Source organism: Strix uralensis, chromosome 5 (assembly GCF_047716275.1).
Source record: "Strix uralensis isolate ZFMK-TIS-50842 chromosome 5, bStrUra1, whole genome shotgun sequence".
NCBI classification, from domain to species: Eukaryota; Metazoa; Chordata; class Aves; order Strigiformes; family Strigidae; genus Strix; species Strix uralensis.
This window is the reverse complement of record NC_133976.1, coordinates 56724958-56741950: the sequence shown is the minus strand read 5'-3', so window position 1 is coordinate 56741950 and position 16993 is coordinate 56724958. Positions and strand designations below refer to the sequence as shown.

At 60.8% G+C, this 16993-nt stretch overlaps 1 protein-coding gene across 1 annotated transcript; it reads right to left on the bottom strand.

Annotated features, from left to right (window-relative positions):
- Positions 1-205: 205 nt before the first annotated feature.
- SHISA8 (shisa family member 8) lies at positions 206-10805 on the bottom strand. Its single transcript, XM_074871023.1, has 4 exons — positions 9873-10805; positions 1804-1928; positions 1563-1703; positions 206-1060 (listed from the first exon to the last, which is right to left on the bottom strand). The coding sequence occupies exons 1-4, from the start codon at positions 10418-10420 to the stop codon at positions 738-740; spliced, it is 1137 nt and encodes a 378-aa protein (XP_074727124.1). The 5' UTR covers positions 10421-10805; the 3' UTR covers positions 206-737.
- Between the last annotated feature and the right edge of the window lie 6188 nt (positions 10806-16993).

The following is a 16993-nucleotide window of genomic DNA, read 5'->3' as shown; positions in this document are numbered from 1 at the left end:
AAAACTCTGTCAGAACCATTAAACTTCAGACAGAGGAGATCTGTTTGCTTTTCATGTAGCTGCTCAAAGCATTTTGCAGTTCCTACCACATCCCTCGTTGGGGGGGTTCCCTGGGGGAGGGGGCTTTGCACCCTGCCGCCTGTAGGGAAGGGGCTGGGGTTTTGGGAGCAGCATGGGGTCCCCCAGCCAATCCATACCAAGGCACTACAGTTTAATGTATTATTTATTGACAAGGTGGAGGCTGGGGCAGGGGGAAAGGGTAGGCTGGAGAGGGAAAGAGGCTGCTTGGGCTCTGCTGGCAGCACTAGGATTGTGCTTTGAGTCCGTTGCTCTTCCTCCACCTGCTCACAGGGGCTAGGTGGGGGTGGCTGGCCCCAGCAGGATGTGTCCCCCCCATCCCTGGGGGCTGTGGTCTGTCCAGCATCAGCCACCAGCCCCTGAGCTGCACGCTGCTCTGTCAATGTGGCCCCAGTTCAGCCTCTTCAGAGGGTGGGCTCAGAATGGCTGGAACTTGTTACCCACATGAGAGGGACAGCTTGGCCCACGGTGCCTCCTTGATGGTGAAGCGCAGCCCATCCACGGGAGAGGAAGGACGGCAGGTCTCCCGCCATGGCCGGCTGTTGTGGTTTACGTAGGACCTACGATGCTTTGCTCCAGCAGGCCGCCCCCGGGGGAGGCTGTCAGCGACGCTCAGACAAGGGGGCAGCCCCAGCCGCGGTCCCCAATGGCACTGGCCGTCAGACGGTGACCTCGGTCTTGCTGTTGGTGGTGAGGTGCCGGGGGGGCTGGCCGTACAGCAGGGTGGCGGGGCCAAAGGCCTCGGGCGGCCCCTCAGGGCGCAGGGCAGCCAGGCCTGGCCGGCGGGCGCCGCGGGGGGGGCCCCCCTCCCAGCCCCCTGGGAAGGCCGGGCCCCCCAGCAGCTTGGGGCCCTTGGCCTTGGCCGCAGGCAGAGGGCAGCCCTCGGGCAGCGCGGGGGCCTCAGTTGGCGGGAAGGGCAGGGTGCCGGTGGGGGAGGCCTCCGGCCCCCCAAACCGCCTGTAGAAGTCCTCGGGGGCGCTCTCTGTGGGGACAGGGGTGCGGCGTCACCCCCGCAGGGACACCCCCTCGGCTGGCACAAGGGGACGGGGGGGGGGCTGCGGGGGGGGTCCTGGGTGCTGATTGGCTGGGGAGGGGGGGGATCTTGGCTGTGGATTGGCTGGGGTCTGTAGGGTCTGGGGAGATCCAGGGTACCGATTGGCTGGGCAGTGTGTCCATGGGGGATCCTGAGCTCTGATTGGGTGGGCAGCGCTGCAGGCCTGCGTGGGACCCTGGGCGCCGACTGGCTGGGGACTGCGGGGGGTCCATGGGGGACCCTGGGCGCCGACTGGCTGGGCAGCAGGTCGGTGGCGCAGTGGGGGAGCCGCAGAGCCTCTGCCATGTGCAGCCGCCCCGGGGAACTGGGGTGCCTGTCCTGCCCGTGCCTCTCTGCGAGCCTCCCGCCCCTCCCCACCCGTCTGCAGGGTCCACGGGGCACATTCCCCCCGCCCGGCCGCCATCCCGGCCCACGCGACAGCGGCACTCACCTCCAGCCTTGAGCGTGGCGTAGGCAGCGTAGGCGGGGGGCGGCAAGGCCAGGCTGGTGGCCAGTGGCAGACGCTTGCCGTGGCCGTGGGGCCGCCCCAGCGGGGGTGCAATGGCCACCGCATTATTCAAGGGTGGCTTGTCTGGAGGAGCAGAGGCAGGTGCTCAGCCCTGGACAGCACCCTCCTGCTGCCTTTATTCACCCAAGGGAGCTTATTTTTCCCCACTGCACCAGTACCTTACCTGTGGCGGTCCTGGGGGGCCCCCGGGCCAGCCCCTCACCCAGCGGGACCTGCACGTCCCCCATGAGGCCATCCACATGCTCAGAGGGGCCATGGCCCGGCTGCTTCAGCAGGTCCGTCAGCGTCCTGGGAAGGGGGTGAAGGGCTGTTAGGGTGATACCCCACTACTCTGGTCCTGCTTATGTACCCCAGCCCTGAACCCTGCTCTCTGGAGACAGAGCTGGGCAGCTGGAGGCTAGAAAATGGCCACTGGGAGCAAGGAGTGCACCCAGGCCTCCAACCCATCCTTTGCAAGGGGGCTAGTGAGCCCCCTCAACAGTGAATTAGGGTCTGGCTGGGGCTGAGACCTCCCAGGGCCAGGAGCATCAGCAGATAAGGGCAGCAAGGGAGATGCATGGCTCGGAGCAGGCTGCAAGGGTATCACGAACTGAGCCAAAGGGACCCGAACTGATGGCAGCTGGAGCGACACTTCGGGAATGCTCCCACAGAACAAAAGCCTGGTGCAGAGAGGGGAGAGGAGGCGAAACCTCCACTCGAGTCCCTTCAAAGCTGAGAAGACCCTGAGGAAGGGATTAGAGAGGCCACTTGTGCCCCTTTGGGGATGTGGATGAACTAGCAGCGCACATGCTGTCCCTGCATAACACCCTCCTTATAAGTAACAGCATTAAACATTAAACACCATTACATAAGATAAAGCCCTATTTTGTTTAACATTCATGGACAGAGATGCTGCAGTCCCACCGTGGCACACTGGCAGTGCCGGAGCAGGGCACACCAGCAGTGCCGGAGCTGGGCACACAGCAGTGCTGGAGCAGGGCATGCCCACACAACGTTGCAGCCTTTGGCAGCAAGTCCCAGGGCAGGATGGGATGTTCCTGCTGGCGTTGGTCTCCATGAGGAGGACACTGGCCATTCCCCCTGCAGAGACCGGCCCTGCATGACTGCAAGGGCTTAGGGATGTCCACTCGGGGCTTTTTTTGGCTCCCTAATCCCTGGCTCACTGTCAGCACGCCTCGCACCTTGAAGGCTCTGCCTGGCTCATAGACACACACTGGGAGCTGCAGCAGGAGCTCACAGTTAGCAAGTGGCTGGATGATAAAACAGCAGATTAAACTCAACATGGATAAATGCAAATTGGAGAGGAAGCGGGGAATAATCCTGTCTTGGTGGATGTATCAGCTCGTGGCTCCAGAGCGCTCAAAAGCCCAGTGAACCTAGTGCAGGGAATTGCCAGGGAAGGCAACGAGAACAACAGGGAAAGCAATGCATTATGCCTGGGTATGCAGACGCTCAGGGGGCCCTGAGCACTGTTCTGGGGACATTTTCCCTCCCAGTTTGGATCCAGTCAACATCACAGGGCAATGGCAAGAGCAAAGCTACAAGGGAGAGTTGCTTGTCCTTTGGGTTCAATTCACATAATTCTTGGGGAGCTTTGGGTAACAACCCCCCTAGGATCACTTAACCTCCAAATGGGCCAACAGACCCTCATGGAGCAAAACAAATTGAAATGAGGGAGGAAAAACCCTTGGCACCAGTATATACTGCGGGTTTACCAGCTGGAAGGCAGCTTGGCAGAGAAGGGCCTGGGGATCATGGTGAACACCAAGCTGACCATGAGCCAGCAGTGTGTCCTTGGGGCAAAGGCTGCATTAGGCAAAGGGTTGCCAGCAGGACCGAGGGAGGTGATCCTTATCCTTCCCCTCTGCTCAGCACTGGTGAGGCCACACCTGGAGTGCTGGTTCCAGCTCTGGGGTCCCCAGCACTGCAGAGACATGGACATACTGGAGAGAGTCCAGCAAAGGGCCACAAAGATGATGGAGGGACTGAAGCATCTCTCCTGTCAGGAGAGGCTGGGAAAGCTGGGACTATTCAGCCGGGAGAGGAGAAGGCTCAGGGGAATCTTACCAATGTATGTGAACATCTGAAGGGAGATTGCAACAAGGACAGCGTCGGGCTGACAAGAGGCAATGGGTGCAAATGAAAACACGGGGAATTCTGTTTAAACAGAAGAAACAACCTTTTTTCCTGCAAGGGTGGTCAAATGCTTGATCAGGCTGCCCAGGGAGGCTGTGGCACCTCCATCCTGCAGCTATTCAAAGCCCCACACCTCCCCAGGAGCTCTCCTGCACCCGACTGATCCCAGCACTGGGCCCAGCCAGGCTCCTTTGGTCACGGGTGCTGCACCCAGAGAAGCTCTGGGCACAAGCCCAGGCGGGCGGCAGGCTGTGCCCAGGCAGGGCAGTGGGGAGGCAGGTCCCCCTGAGGCTGTGGGCTGTCAAGCTGGGGAGCTGCCGCCCCGTCAGCTGCCACCTTCCCCGGGGTGCGCTGCTCGCTGGCCCCCTCACCACTGGCCACTGCCCGCTCTCGCCTGTCCCCGGGGCCCAGCGCTCAAACAGGCTTGTTTCACCAGGAAGTTCAGTGCAATTTGACCTATTTTTAAATTTTTTTTTTCCTCCGGTCTATTTATGAAGCTTGAGCAATCCTTTCTCTGTGACTTCCTCTCCAGATAAATCCATCAGTGCTCTTTCTCATAAGCCTGCCCTCCTCACAGACCACCTGAGGTGTGTGGACGATAACAGTTAACAATAATGGCACAAGCAGTCTATTAACGAGCTATTTTGCTAAGGTGAGAAGCATGAGACCTCAGCAGCAGCAACACCCTGACTCACCCCCCACCTCCCCACCTTGCACCATGAGCCGTGGGCCCCCAGGGGCTGCACACCCCCCACACCCCACACCCCCCCCGCCCCGTCCCCAGGTGGTGCGGTGCAGGTGAGGTAGACCTGGAGGGTGACACCATGCTGAGGAGCTGCTGTCTCACCATATGTGTTTTGGGGGGTTTTAAGAGTCCCAGCCTGGTCCTGTGGCTAGGGGGCTTGGTGAAGGTCAGGCCACATGTCCCTAGGTCACCTGGCGGTCTGTGGCACCAAGAGAACTCCAGAGTGCAGAGGGTGGTGGGGAACACAGGGCAGATGTGGCTTTAAACCTGCACTGCTCGTCTGCAACAAAACACTAATGAGTGGCACCACCGAGGCCATCCACCCCTGTGGCCGGGGATGCCAAGCACATGAGACCATGTGTGAAGGTCACTTGCCACCCAGCTTGCCTGAGCACAGTCTCGCCCGTGTCGGCATGCAGCCACCTCCATGGCAAGCGTGGCTGTGCCAACAGGTCCAACCAAGGTCCCCCAAATCAGCCTGGTGTGAGCCCTGAGACCAAGCAAAGAGGGAGAGGCAGATTCAGGGACAGTGATGACAGAGGCCAAGACAGCTCCATGGCAGAGGCTGGCATGCAGCGCTCGGTGCTCTCAAGCCATCCTTGGGGGAGCCACCTGCACATGGAATGGAGATGCCCATATGAGAGCAGGACCCAGGGCCTGGCAGAGCACCCCAGCCCAGGGGCCGACCCACTTTTGGGAGGCCCAAGCCCCACACCCGTGGCAAGCCTGACAGGAGAGCTGCTGCAAGTCCTGGGCAAAGGACCAGGCAGAGATGGGAGGAGACAGGAGTGAAGCCTCCAGAGGAGAGGAGAGATGACAGAGTGATGGGTGAAGTGATATTGCCCCGAGCTGGAGTGAACCCTTGGAGGGAATGCAGAAGGTGACAGTCGCTGGCTGAGCAGGGCAGTGAGGGTTTGGAGCAGGGGCACGGTGGTGGAGACACACGGCACGTTGCAGCTGTGGGTGGGCTGCCACCCCAGCCGACCATGCCACCTCTGTGCCCACCGAGAGCGTCACCTTCACCTCCCAGGAGGGACACTTCCCATGGCTTACAGAGCATCTGCTTGGGGCAGGGGGTGCCCATCTGTACAACCGAGCAGCGTGGGCACTGCGAGACACCTGCCCAGCATGGCTTGGACACTCAGGGATGCTCAGGAAGGCTTGGAGGGTAGCAAGGTGCCTTTGCAAAACTGGAGTTGCAGCAGGCGGAAACGGAGCTTGGGCAAAGCATTGGGCGGTGGGAGTGAGCCCACCTGGCTGGACATTGTTCAGTACAGGGACAGGGGGTCCAGGTCTCCCTTCCTGATGGAGCTGGGTCTCCTCTCTTGTGCCCCAGAGAGTTGAGGTGGCACATGATGACTCTCCATGCTGCCTGCAAACACGTTTTCTAAGTCTTCACCACCACCTGCTACTGTGGGATCAACCACAGGCATGGCCGCAGACTGGAGCAGTGCCAGAGAAACACCCGGGGCAGTCGGATGCACAGTGGGGCCAGGTTTTGGGACCCCAAATAGCATAGGGGGACCCAGAGAATGAAAAGCCAGCATCAGTGTCTCAGCTACTGCTGCTGCCAGGGCACCTGCTCCCACCAGCTGTTTTGCCCCTCTTCAGCATCCCCGCTGCTCCCCAGGAGGCTGCTCCTCACCCAGCTCTTCCCATAGGGATGTTCACTCCAGCCATAACCTGCAATCGCCTCCCACGAGGTTTTGGGGAGAGGTTCAGGGTGCGTGCCTGCTTTTTGCAATGGGCACAGCCAGATCCCAGCGGCCCCCAGGGACCCAACGTCCCCGGAGATCCGGGGCCTGAAGAAAAACACAGGCAGGTGTTCCTGACTCAACGCAGGGTTTGGCCAGGCTGAGCAAGTGCCGGGGACGGGTGCCAAGCGTGAGCTGAGCAGGAAGGAGAGGGGTTTGCGGAGCTGCCATAAGGCCCTGCGGGGGGAAGGCGGATGAGGAAGGAGACACACACCAGGTAGCTGCAGCCACTCGGGCACCTGCTCCCCCAGGTGAACCAGCAGCCAAAGCCAGGAGGAGAAGCCGTGTCGGGAGGCAGTCAAGGTGCAAGGGCTCAGATGTCTCCACCCAGGAGAACTAGTGGGGTTTCTGCATCTGCTTGCTCTTCCTGGGCTCTGGACCAGGACCAGGACCATGATGAACAACATCTGGAGGTTGCAGAAGTGGTTGAACTCCCCCCCAACACGGGAAGCCTGCAAGCAGCGGCGGTGGGACCTGTCCTGGGCCACAGGCAGCACTCCCCAGTAGCGGAAAAACCCCGGCAGGAGAGAGGGATGGGAATGGAAACCAAGCCGGCCATGCAACAGGGACCTGGCCTGAAGCCACGATGCGGTGCCCGAGGAGCAAATGAGAAGCTCCTACCTGAGGCACCGGGAGGGAGACGAGGTGGCACTGCCCATGCCTTGGGCTGTGCATGGATACGGGGGCAAGGCAGCTAGAAATAGCCCCCCTCTCTCGGAGGTCCCGAGACAAAACATATTGCCCAAGCTGACCAGGCGCACAGCAGGATGGAGGCGACAGTGTCCCTTTTTGGATGCCTGTGCCATGTACCCTGGCACTGTCTCCATCAGCTCAGTACCCGGGAGGCTGTGTCGGCCTGGTGCCTTGCCTGGTGCCTGAGCCTCCATACCCGACACACCACTCTCACCCTGCCGTGGCTTGCCGGTCACTGTCCCCCTGGAACTGGAGCTACTTGTGGCTTACGCAGAAGGATATGGGGCATGGGAGATGGCGAGACCTCTCCTGACTGCAGTGATGGAGGTGACCTTCTGATTTTGTCCCACAAAGGCAGGTGAGGAAAACTCGCCTTCTCCCAGTCCTTATGCCAGAGCCCAAAAGATCTGTGGCTTTGGGGAGAAAAGGCACTGATCTCCCCAAACTCATTTGGAAAGTTTGGCCTTGCATGAGCGAGAAGGAGGGGGGACATGGGGAAACACATGGCTCCAGCGGCCGCAAAATTGAGGCTACCCACAGAAAACAGCCCCCGGTGCATGGCAGCAGTCCTGCAGGTTGGCTGGTGATGGGAGAAGGCAAGACCTGCTGGCAGGGGATGAAAACCTGGGTCCAGGCATCCCGGGGCCGACCCCTCCCCACACACAGTATCTCCTTCCCGGGGGGGTGTGGGGGGAGACCAAAAAAAGATGCAGTGGCAGGCAAGTGGAAGAGGAGTTGGGAGGCAGGGAGGCTGGCAGAGGCCGTATTGATCCTGTCAAGGTGCCAGCACTTCCTCAGGCGATGCGGGTGGAAGGCGCGGGCTTGCAGCAGCACCCAGCCAGACTCCCCATCAGGGGAGGGCCGCAGCATGGTTCTCCCCAGAACTGCCTTGCATGGCTCAGGAGGGCCCTGCGACCCCCATCCATTTCTGGATATGACCCTCCTCCAAGAAGCGGGTTCAGCCTCTAGTCCCCTGGGTGGGTGCAAGGAGTGGGGTGGGTCTGGGGTGCAGCAGGTCTGGAGTTGGGGTGCAGCACCCAGTGGCTGCACAAGCCTTAAGCAGGCAGGTGGAGGCAGGTGCCCCAGGGGAAGGAGAGAGGGTGTCTATGCTGGGGGGTGCAACCTGGGCTGCTCCCCAATCGTCCCAGTGAAATAATTTCCTCCAGCCCTGCTTTTTTTTTTAAAGCTAAAATCCCTGAACAAAATCACATAAGAATGGGTTTATTGCCAGGCTTGATGTCCTCACTGGGAAGACACAAAGTAGAGCCTGCACACCACTGCTCGGCAAGGTGCTGGATTCAGCTCAGCCCCCAGTCCCTCTCTCTGCCCCTGCAGCCCACTGTGGGTCCCCTCTTCATCCCTCCCCCCTTTGATTCGGGGCATGATCACCTTGGTGAACCTGCCCCAGCTCCTCTCCTTTGTGTGTGTGTGTGCGCACACATGCATATGTGTGCATCGCATGTGTGCCGGGGGGAGGCTGAGGGGGGACAGCTCTGAGTCAGAGCTGCAGGGGCAGAGCTGCGCTGGGAAGGCTGGAGCTGTCGGCAGCCGCTCCAAAGTGTTAAACTCATTGAATGTGATCGGTAACAAAAAAAAAAAGAAATAAATTAAAAAAAAAGGAGGGAGAAGAAAAGCCTACCTAAGCGGAGGAGCCGTATGACGTGACACCAAGGGGAAAGCGAGGCAGCAGAGCCATGGCTGGGGCTGGGGCCACCAGCCTTGCCCTCCCTTGCCTGGCCTTGCCTGCACATCCTGCCTTGCCCTGCCATGCCCTGCCCCACCCTGCCTGGCCCTGTCCCTCCCCACCCCAGGCCAGGGGGGTCACCTGCTCCTCCTGCCTGTCCCCATGTGCCCCAGCATTGGGTACCTGACCCCACTGCCCCCAGGGGAGCTGGCAGTGCACCCTGCGGGGCTGATGCTGGACCACTTGTGGCACCTCAGTGCTGGGAGCAGGGGGGAGGCCATGCGGCAAGGGGCAGAGGGGGTGGGTTGAAATGGGGCGAGAAACATGTATCTGGAGCCAGGACTGGTTTGTGAGGGAGAAGGAAAGATGAACCAACGGCCACGGGAGCCGGGTGGGAGCTGGGGGAAGGCACAGAGGGGGTCCCCAATGCCGAAGTGTGCCTGACACCCTGACCTTCATGCCCGCCAGCCCCACGCCCAGCCCCACGGGTGGGGTGAAAAGCCAGGGGTTGGAGCTGCAGGGCACGGGGGCTGGGGGAAGGCTGCTCAACCTTCCACTGGAGCCTGAGCCCCAGGGGTTGTGCAGTTTGGTCACCCCGGGTGACCACCCCGGTGCGCAGAGGCAGGCAGCCGTGCACACACATGCACACCCACACGTGTGCACAGGCATGCACACGCACACTGAGGAGGCGCAACAACCATGGCGGAGATGTTTTTGCCATCTCCTCTCCCCCTCCTCCCCCCAACTGCCGGCAAGGCTGAGCCCAAGGGGACTGCGGTCCCAAGTCATTCCACAGTTGGACCCGGTCTCGTCTACCCTGCACATTGGAAACCACAGCTTTGGTTTGGGGGGGAAAGCCACGTCCTATAGCTCACGTCACCCATCCCACTGGCTGGTGGGGATGGCTCTCCTGAGCCAAGGACAGGCCTCCTCAGGGGATGGAGCAGGTCATTTTGAGAGGGGACGAGTGTACGATCACCCCTTCTCGTGGAGGCTGTCCTGGCTGGCAGCCTTTCCTGCTGGGACAGGTTGGGGGGGGCTGCAGCCAACCCACCTCCCCAGTGTCTCAGCATGCTGGGACAAGGGGTTTTGGGGATCACCTCACCCTCTTGGCAGCTCCAGCGTGAAGCCAGGGCTCACCCTGTGCAAGGGGCTGGGGACGTGGGATGCCACCCATAGCGGGATCAAGTGGGGCGGATGCGGGGACCAGACCCCTTTACCTGGAGACGGTCATCTCTGTCTGGGGACCCTGTGCCTTCTCCAGGCCCAGCTTGGTGAAGATGCCCACCAGCACCATGATGGCCACCACGCCGCAGATGATGTAGACGATCATGTTGGTCTTGTCGCGAGTGGGATCCTCGGGGGTCTCGTCCACCCGGGCGGGCGGCTGGCCCGTGTTGACCCAATTGGGGGTGTCGTAGTTGGAGCAGCCGCTCTGGTCCAGCCGCCCGGGCTTGAACTGGCAGCAGAAGCGGTATCCGCATGTCCCGCAGCAGTACTGGTAGATGCCGGCGTTGCAGTTGAACGGCGGGTCCCACTGCCCCATCACGTCGTAGTAACCGCGGCAGCGGTCCCCGCCCGGTGGTGCTGCCCCGGTGGGCGCGGGGGCCGTGCTCTCTGCCGCCGGTGCCTGGCTGCCGTTCCCGCTCTCGCCGGGCCCCCCGGTGCTGGGCTCGCCGCTCCACACCCGGCCCGGCTCCAGCAGCACCAAGCAGCAGATACCCACGACGTAGCTCGGCTCCATCCGCCCGCGGCTCCGGGGGCCCATCCGGGCGAAGGGGCGAGTTAGAGCCGCTCGCCCGGGACCGGCCGCATGGCCGGCGAACAGTCCCCGTGGAGGAGAAACGAGCTGGGCGGGTTGGGGGTGATGGGGGTCAGGCAAAAAAAGGAGGGGGGGAAGAAGTGGGGGGAAAAAGAAGTGCGAGGGGACGTACCCCCTCCCCGCCTCTCCCCAGATTGGCCGACGGGCAGAAATTCAGAGCGGGAGGCGAGGCGGGCGGCGGGGGAGAGCCGCCGCCTCCCGCCGGCCGGGGAGGGGTCGCGGCGGCGGGCGGCGGGAGCGGGCGGGCGGGCTGGGGGTCGGCGGCCGCCCCATCCCCGCGCCTCTGCCCGCGCCCCCCGGCACCGCGCTCCGCGGAGGAGAGAGGGGAGGAACGAAAGGAAAAAGCAGCGAAAGCCCTTCGCACCAGGGCGGGAGGAGGAGGAGGAGGAGGAGGAGGAGGAGGAGGAGGAGGAGGGCGGGGGAAGGGAGGGAGGGAGCCGGCGCGGCCAGCGAGGCGCGTGGGGCTCGGCTCCCCCGCCGCCTGACAGCCTCCCGAGAAACCGGAGAAGGTCCTTCACCGAGTCCTCTGCCAGGCTCCCCGCCGCCACCGGGCGGCAGGACGCCCGCCCTCCCCGTCGGGCTGCCGCCGCGGGCGGCCGGCCACGCGTGGTACCCGCCCCACGCCGCCCGCCTGCCCCCTAAGCAACTCCCGCACCCCCGCAGCGAGACACCCCCCCTCCCGGGCGGGACTTGCGGGGCGGCAGGCTCGCACTTTGGTGTGCAGGACGGGTGTGTGCTGGGGGGCCACGCAGCCCCCGGGGCGGTGGGGTGCCCTCCTGCAGCCCCACAGCTGGACCCAAGCGGGGAAGCAGGGAGAGCAGCAGCCCCAGCCCCGTGTGAGCATCAGAGCATCCCCCAAGGGGAGCTGTGCACAGGGGGGGCTACAGGATGGGTGAAGTGGGGGGTCACTGGGACACCCCCAGAAACGCATCCTTTCCACTCTGATTTGTAGCAAGCCACTGGCTGGCCCCTTGTCTGAACTTCAAAGGCTGGACCTGTCTGGATGATGTGCACACACTGCTCTGCTCGCTGGCTTGTGCCGCCCATAAAGATGGTATGACTCCTCACTGCCAGGTCCTCTCCCCCGAAGAGCGGGATTTGCTTTCCCTGCTCTGGGGCTGTTGTGGCAAGAACAGGGTGGGTCAGACTGAGGCACCATCAAGCCCCTCGCCCAGCACTGGCACATTTGTGCAGCCTGGGACAAGGGTGACAGGGCGAGGGGCAGTGATGTGTGGGAGCTGTGGCTGCAGCCTCTGCCTCTCTGGACAGTCCTGCATCCTGCCCCAGGGAAGGGCAGCAAATCCAGCATCATCACTGTCTCTTTAGGCAAACTCCTCCGATACTGCCTTATCCTGCCTTGCCCTGTCAGCACCCTAACCTGGGGGATGGGACTGCCTCTGGGCTGCACGGTGCCCAGAGACCCCAGCCCGCAGGCAAGTGGCGATGCAAAAAGACATTGTAAGAATGGAGGTGGGATTGAAGAGGCCGGTGAGGCTCAGCTCCCTCCAACAGGTGCCTCCTTCGAGCCGGTGCTGAAGACCCGTGGACCAGCCTGTCCCCAGGACCCATCCCTTACCTGCACCACCATGGGAGCTGGGCTGTGGGTCTCACACCGATGTGGAGCTCCTTCAGAGACAAACTGCCCTGGCTGGGGACTTGGGCAGCCTCCTGCGGGCATGCAGGGCCAGAGCTGGCCATCGCGAGCTGCTTGGGTGGGAGAGTGCTGTGCCACGTGCCGCACAGGGGGATGACACGCACCGTCATCATCCTCCCTGCGGATCACAGCAATGCACTGTTTCGGGCCAGAGCTCTGCACAAACAATTTCACCCCAGCAAGGGTGAAATACTGCTGTGTTTTGATGCGGGAGGGATTTAGGGGATAAAATATCCCCTCCCCAGTCACCAAGCTCCCGGCCGCTTCCCATCTGGAGGCTGACAAAAGCCAAAGATGTTGAAAACATGGATAAGGAGAGCAGCTGGAGGCCGGGACACGTCCGATCGGCCCCCAGTGCCGCAACCTAATAGAGATCCATTAGGTAAGGTAGCTTGTAGCCTCCAGAGCTTCCCAAAAGAGATAAAAAGCCAGTGAGGTGGAAGAAAACCATGCGTCTCCAAAAGCCATGCTTTCCCCAAATCTCACAGGGGCTCTGATGAAAGGCCCCATCGACTGGAAGTTGCAGACGTGGGGTCGTTAGTGCTAATAGCCAACAGCAGCGTTGGCCTTGAGAGGAGCTGTGCAAGCAAAGTTTGCTGGCTGCCCAGGTAATGCCAGCAATCATTTCCCAGGCACTGGGAGATCGTTCCGACATGCGTGTGAGCAGAGCCGCCCTGGGGGCCTGGAGGCTTTAGCAGGCTGTTAGCAGGCAAAGCGAAAAACTGGCCAAAATCAGGGAGTTTGCTGAAAAATGGTTGCCTGGCATGACCTGGGAGAAAGGGAACGGTTTTAAGGGAGAGAGGATGTTCACTGAATGTGAAGCAGTGGATTTAAAGGGTCTCTGGGAGAGAGAGGGAGGGAGGGAGAGCTGCTCGAAGGTGTTAGCTGTGTGTGTCAACACAAGGGCATGGTGTAGAGGACCACCACCCCACCACCCCCTGGCATGTCCCCAGTGCACAGGGCAAGACCCGGCAGGGGCTGGCAGTGTGCAGCGCTGGCACCAGGGGCTGCAGCCCGCAGCCCCACTGAGCCGTCAGCTCGTTTTTGTCAAATAAAAGACCTGGCCACTAGCTGCATCCCAAAAGGGAGGGAGCAGCAGGAGGGAAAGCCTATAGCCTGGCACCCTGGAATCAGTGGCAGGACCTGTAGGAAAATTCAGGTCAGCAGGGACCTCTGGAGAAAAAGCAAAGGATATGCTTGCAACACCCGTGGGCACTTCTGCGGATGTGGATTTGGGAGAAGAGCTCCAGAAGCCTTTGACCACTAGCCTTGGAGGATGTCACAGAAATAGCCCCTGCAGTGACAACACCACCCAGACTACATAAGGGTGTCTCTGCACCTGCAGAAATAGGATACAGGCGGTTCAACGCTGAGCGGGGAGGGATACGCCAAGCGCTGACACTATAAACAGATTGTTTCTGGCAGGGCACGGTGATCTGGAGGAGATCCTCTCTGTTGTGGCCAGAGAGCCTGACAGACCCAGATCCCTGCCGATAGCAGGGGTACGAGCCAGGCAGAGTTGCAAGGCCCCTGCCCAAGGAGAAGGAGGAGGAGGGAGCCATCACCATCACCAATGCGAAGCAAAGCCACGGGAGCCTCCCTGGGTGCAGGAGTCTTTAGGGTGCAATCAGCTCCTGGGGAAAGCCAGTGGTGGGTGGTCAGAGCCCCAGAGCTACCCAGGGAGCCCTCCTAGAGCCAGGGAATCAGAGACATTTGCCCCAAAAAGTGATTTTTGCCATGCAGGACTAAGCTGGCCCCTGGGGCCGAGGGGTGAATGGAGGAAAGGATTCTGCTGTGGGGTGGATGCCCCATGCTGAAGGGCTGTGCCAGGGCAAGCAGGTTTCCCAGCACCTCCTGTCATCCCCCAGGACACCCTGGAGAAACCTCCTCCCCTCCAAAACTTTGGCTACTGAAGCTGGTGCTGTTCCAGCCAGGGGTAGAGCCGGAGAAGAGGTTGTCCTTGTATTTGTTTTCACTATGGGGGAAATTTCTTTGGCCATCAGCATCCCGCTGGGAAGCCCTGAGTTTTCTTGGGCCTGCTGTCTAGGACTGGGATAAAGGATCCCTGGGGTCAGGTGCTGGGCTAACGTGCAGTAAGATGCTGCTCCCCTCCGCATGTTCTCATGGACTCAATTGATGAGGGAACCCAAAGGAGATCTTGGGCTTCTGGTGTCAGTGATGGAAAGCTAAAGCAGGGGAAAGTTAAATGCGCTGGAGGGGGGGCGCAAGGATGTGGTGGCAGACCCCAGAGTGACCCCCCAGCCACCCTATTTCCAGACCAACGTGCACAATGGTTTTATTCCCCTGCCTGTGCTTGATGCTTTGGCTGTAAAATGGCTGTAAAAGAGCAACTGTGCCTCGTAACGGCTTATAGAGAACGCAGAAACATATGTGCCTTTACCATTATGATCGTAATTGCAAACATTCAAAAGTTGAGATTTGCAAGCTCCCAGCTTCCCAAGGTGGCTGGGTTCGAACCCAAATGACATCCAGAGGAATCAGGAGAAAATCAGTCAAAGCAAGGGCTTATTTTTCATTTATGCTGTGATATGGGCAAGCAGGATCTGGGCTGGCAGCCTGAGCTCTCCCAGCTGCCGCTCTTAGAGGGCAGCCATGCCCCCAGAGGCCCCCAAGCATTGGCTGTAACCTCCAGGGTCCTGGTGGGGCTGGCTGGTTATGGACTTTGTATTTAGGATTAGTCCCGGAGACTGGGCTGGTGGCAGGGGCCACACAGGTAAATGTTCCCCCCGCACAGCCACCCGGTACCCAGCAACTTGCTGGTCCCAGGGGCTTTGCTGGCTGGGCCTGGAGATCATGTTGTGGATTGTTGTGGGTTCTTTGCAACCCCCTTACACTCATCTGAGCTTCTGCGTGGCCAGTGGGACACTGAATCCAAACCCATCCTCTCACTGGTGCCTGTGAGCAGAGCTGGAATAGCTGAGCCCCAAACCTCCTTCCCACGCTGGGCTGTGTGACTGGTCCCTGCCACTGTTGTGGGGGGGACCCTATGCATCCTCTGCTTTCTTGTTTAAAGGAAGTTTCCACCAGCTTTTTCAAGCATTATAAGGCCATATAAGCACACCTGGAGGTGGTGGTGCACAGCCCAGCTTACCTGGCAGTGCCGCAGCACCCCTGGTTGTGCTCCCCCTCCCCACTCTCTCCTCCCCTGGCTGCTCTCACCCCTGACCATCCCTCATTCAAGGCACTGATTCAAACTGCAATCATTTAGGGCAAAACACACCCAAACGGAGAAGGGATGAGAGCAGCCATTGCCATGTGGGGCACTCCCGGGGCTGAGGGAGACTGCTGTGTGTAAAGGGGGGTCCTTGACAGAGTGGGTGGGAGGCAGCGGGGCCAGCTCCCAGCTCTTTTGCCAATTGTGGAGCAATAAAAACCAGTCTGTGGCAGAAAAAGGGACCCAACGCTTTCCTCCTGTGCTTTAAGACCCGACGCAGTGGCGGCAGGGCAAGCTGTTGGCATTTGCTGGGCGGGGGGATTTAGGGCCCCTGTTCCGGCGGCTGAGGCAGGGTTGGTAGGAGGAGGCCATATGGCTGGGAGCAGCATGCAGCATGCCGTCCCGGCAGCAGACCGGCAGCAGCGGGCAGAGCCGCTCCTCGGGAAGGGTGGCCGTGCCAAGCGCAGGCTCTGGCACAGGCACCAGCCTGCTGCCAGGTACGCTCAGGTGCCATGGGAGGCTTGGAGCCCGCAAGGCGGCACAGCACAGCCGGCACAGTGGGACTCCTCCATGCAAACCAGCTGCCCCTCCTCATCCCCAGGCTCCAGGGGAAGTGTGGGAGCTCGTCACTACTGCCCAGCATGGGTTTGAGCCAGGTGGGTGTAACCATGTGTGTGGTTGTAGCAGGGTGTAAGCGCCAATGAGCTGGGGTGGGCACGGGCAATAGGGGCCGAATAAGGGCTGTGGGAGGGGATGCAGACATGTAAATGTGTGTGTGTGTGTGGGGGTGCATGTCTGAGTGGGTGGTGAGGGATGTGGGTGCACGTGCATGTGGGAGGGTGCACATATGTGCATGTGTATGTGTGTAAATGCATGGGGGGGGCTGCATGCGTGTGGGCACAGGCATAAGTGCCTGGTGGGGTGGTGCGTGTGTGTGTCAATGCAATGCATGGCGGAGGGGCGCAGGCATGTGATGCGTGGCCCTGTCTGGTGGCCATCTCAAGGAGAGGTTGGGTGGACATGCCGTGACCAGGGAAGCCCTGGAGAATGAGGTGGCTGGAGCGGCTGGAGCAGCCAATCCACCGCTACAGCAGGCTGGCCAGAGCAGCCAGCTGACATCCGAGCAGGGCTGCCTGGTGCCTGCAAATGTCCCAGCAAGCGGATGAAATCTCCTTTTCTTCTACAAAGACAATGTTTCAACATGGAAACAGAGGCTTGTTAGTGGGACATTGGCAGCAGGAACACATCTACCTCCTCCTCCGCCTGCTCTGCCCCGTGTCAGGGCACAGGCTCTTCCAGGGGGGTTGTGGAGGGGCTCAGCACCTCCCTCCTCTTACGATAATCCTTTTCCAGCAAAGGCTGGCCCCAGACTCCCCACTCCTGCCCTTGCTTGAGGTGCAAAGGGGTGAAAAAGCAATCAGGGATGTGTCCTGAGAAAGAGGGGCTTTGGGCAGCCATCGGGAAAGGCTCATAAGCAGAACTGTGCAGGAAAGGACCTTAACTAATACCAGGAAAGGGAAGGGGGTGGGGCAGCAGATCAGGTTTGCTTTTCACATGGCAGAGGATGAGGGTGAGCAAGAAGCTAAAGAAAACGTGGAGGTGCGAACATACTTCCCCCTCGCATCGCCTCTGCACGGAGCAGCATGCCACCTTCGGAACCATCACCTTCCTCTGGCGGCCCTTCCCCAAG

Coding starts and splice junctions, on each gene's coding strand:
- SHISA8 (XM_074871023.1), bottom strand. CDS start 10,420: ATGGGCCCCCGGAGCCGCGGGCGGATGGAGCCGAGCTACGTCGTGGGT. Junction 1,704..1,803: donor GCCCCCCAGGACCGCCACAG/GTAAGGTACTGG, acceptor CTGCTCCTCCAG/ACAAGCCACCCTTGAATAAT. Junction 1,061..1,562: donor CGCCACGCTCAAGGCTGGAG/GTGAGTGCCGCT, acceptor CTGTCCCCACAG/AGAGCGCCCCCGAGGACTTC.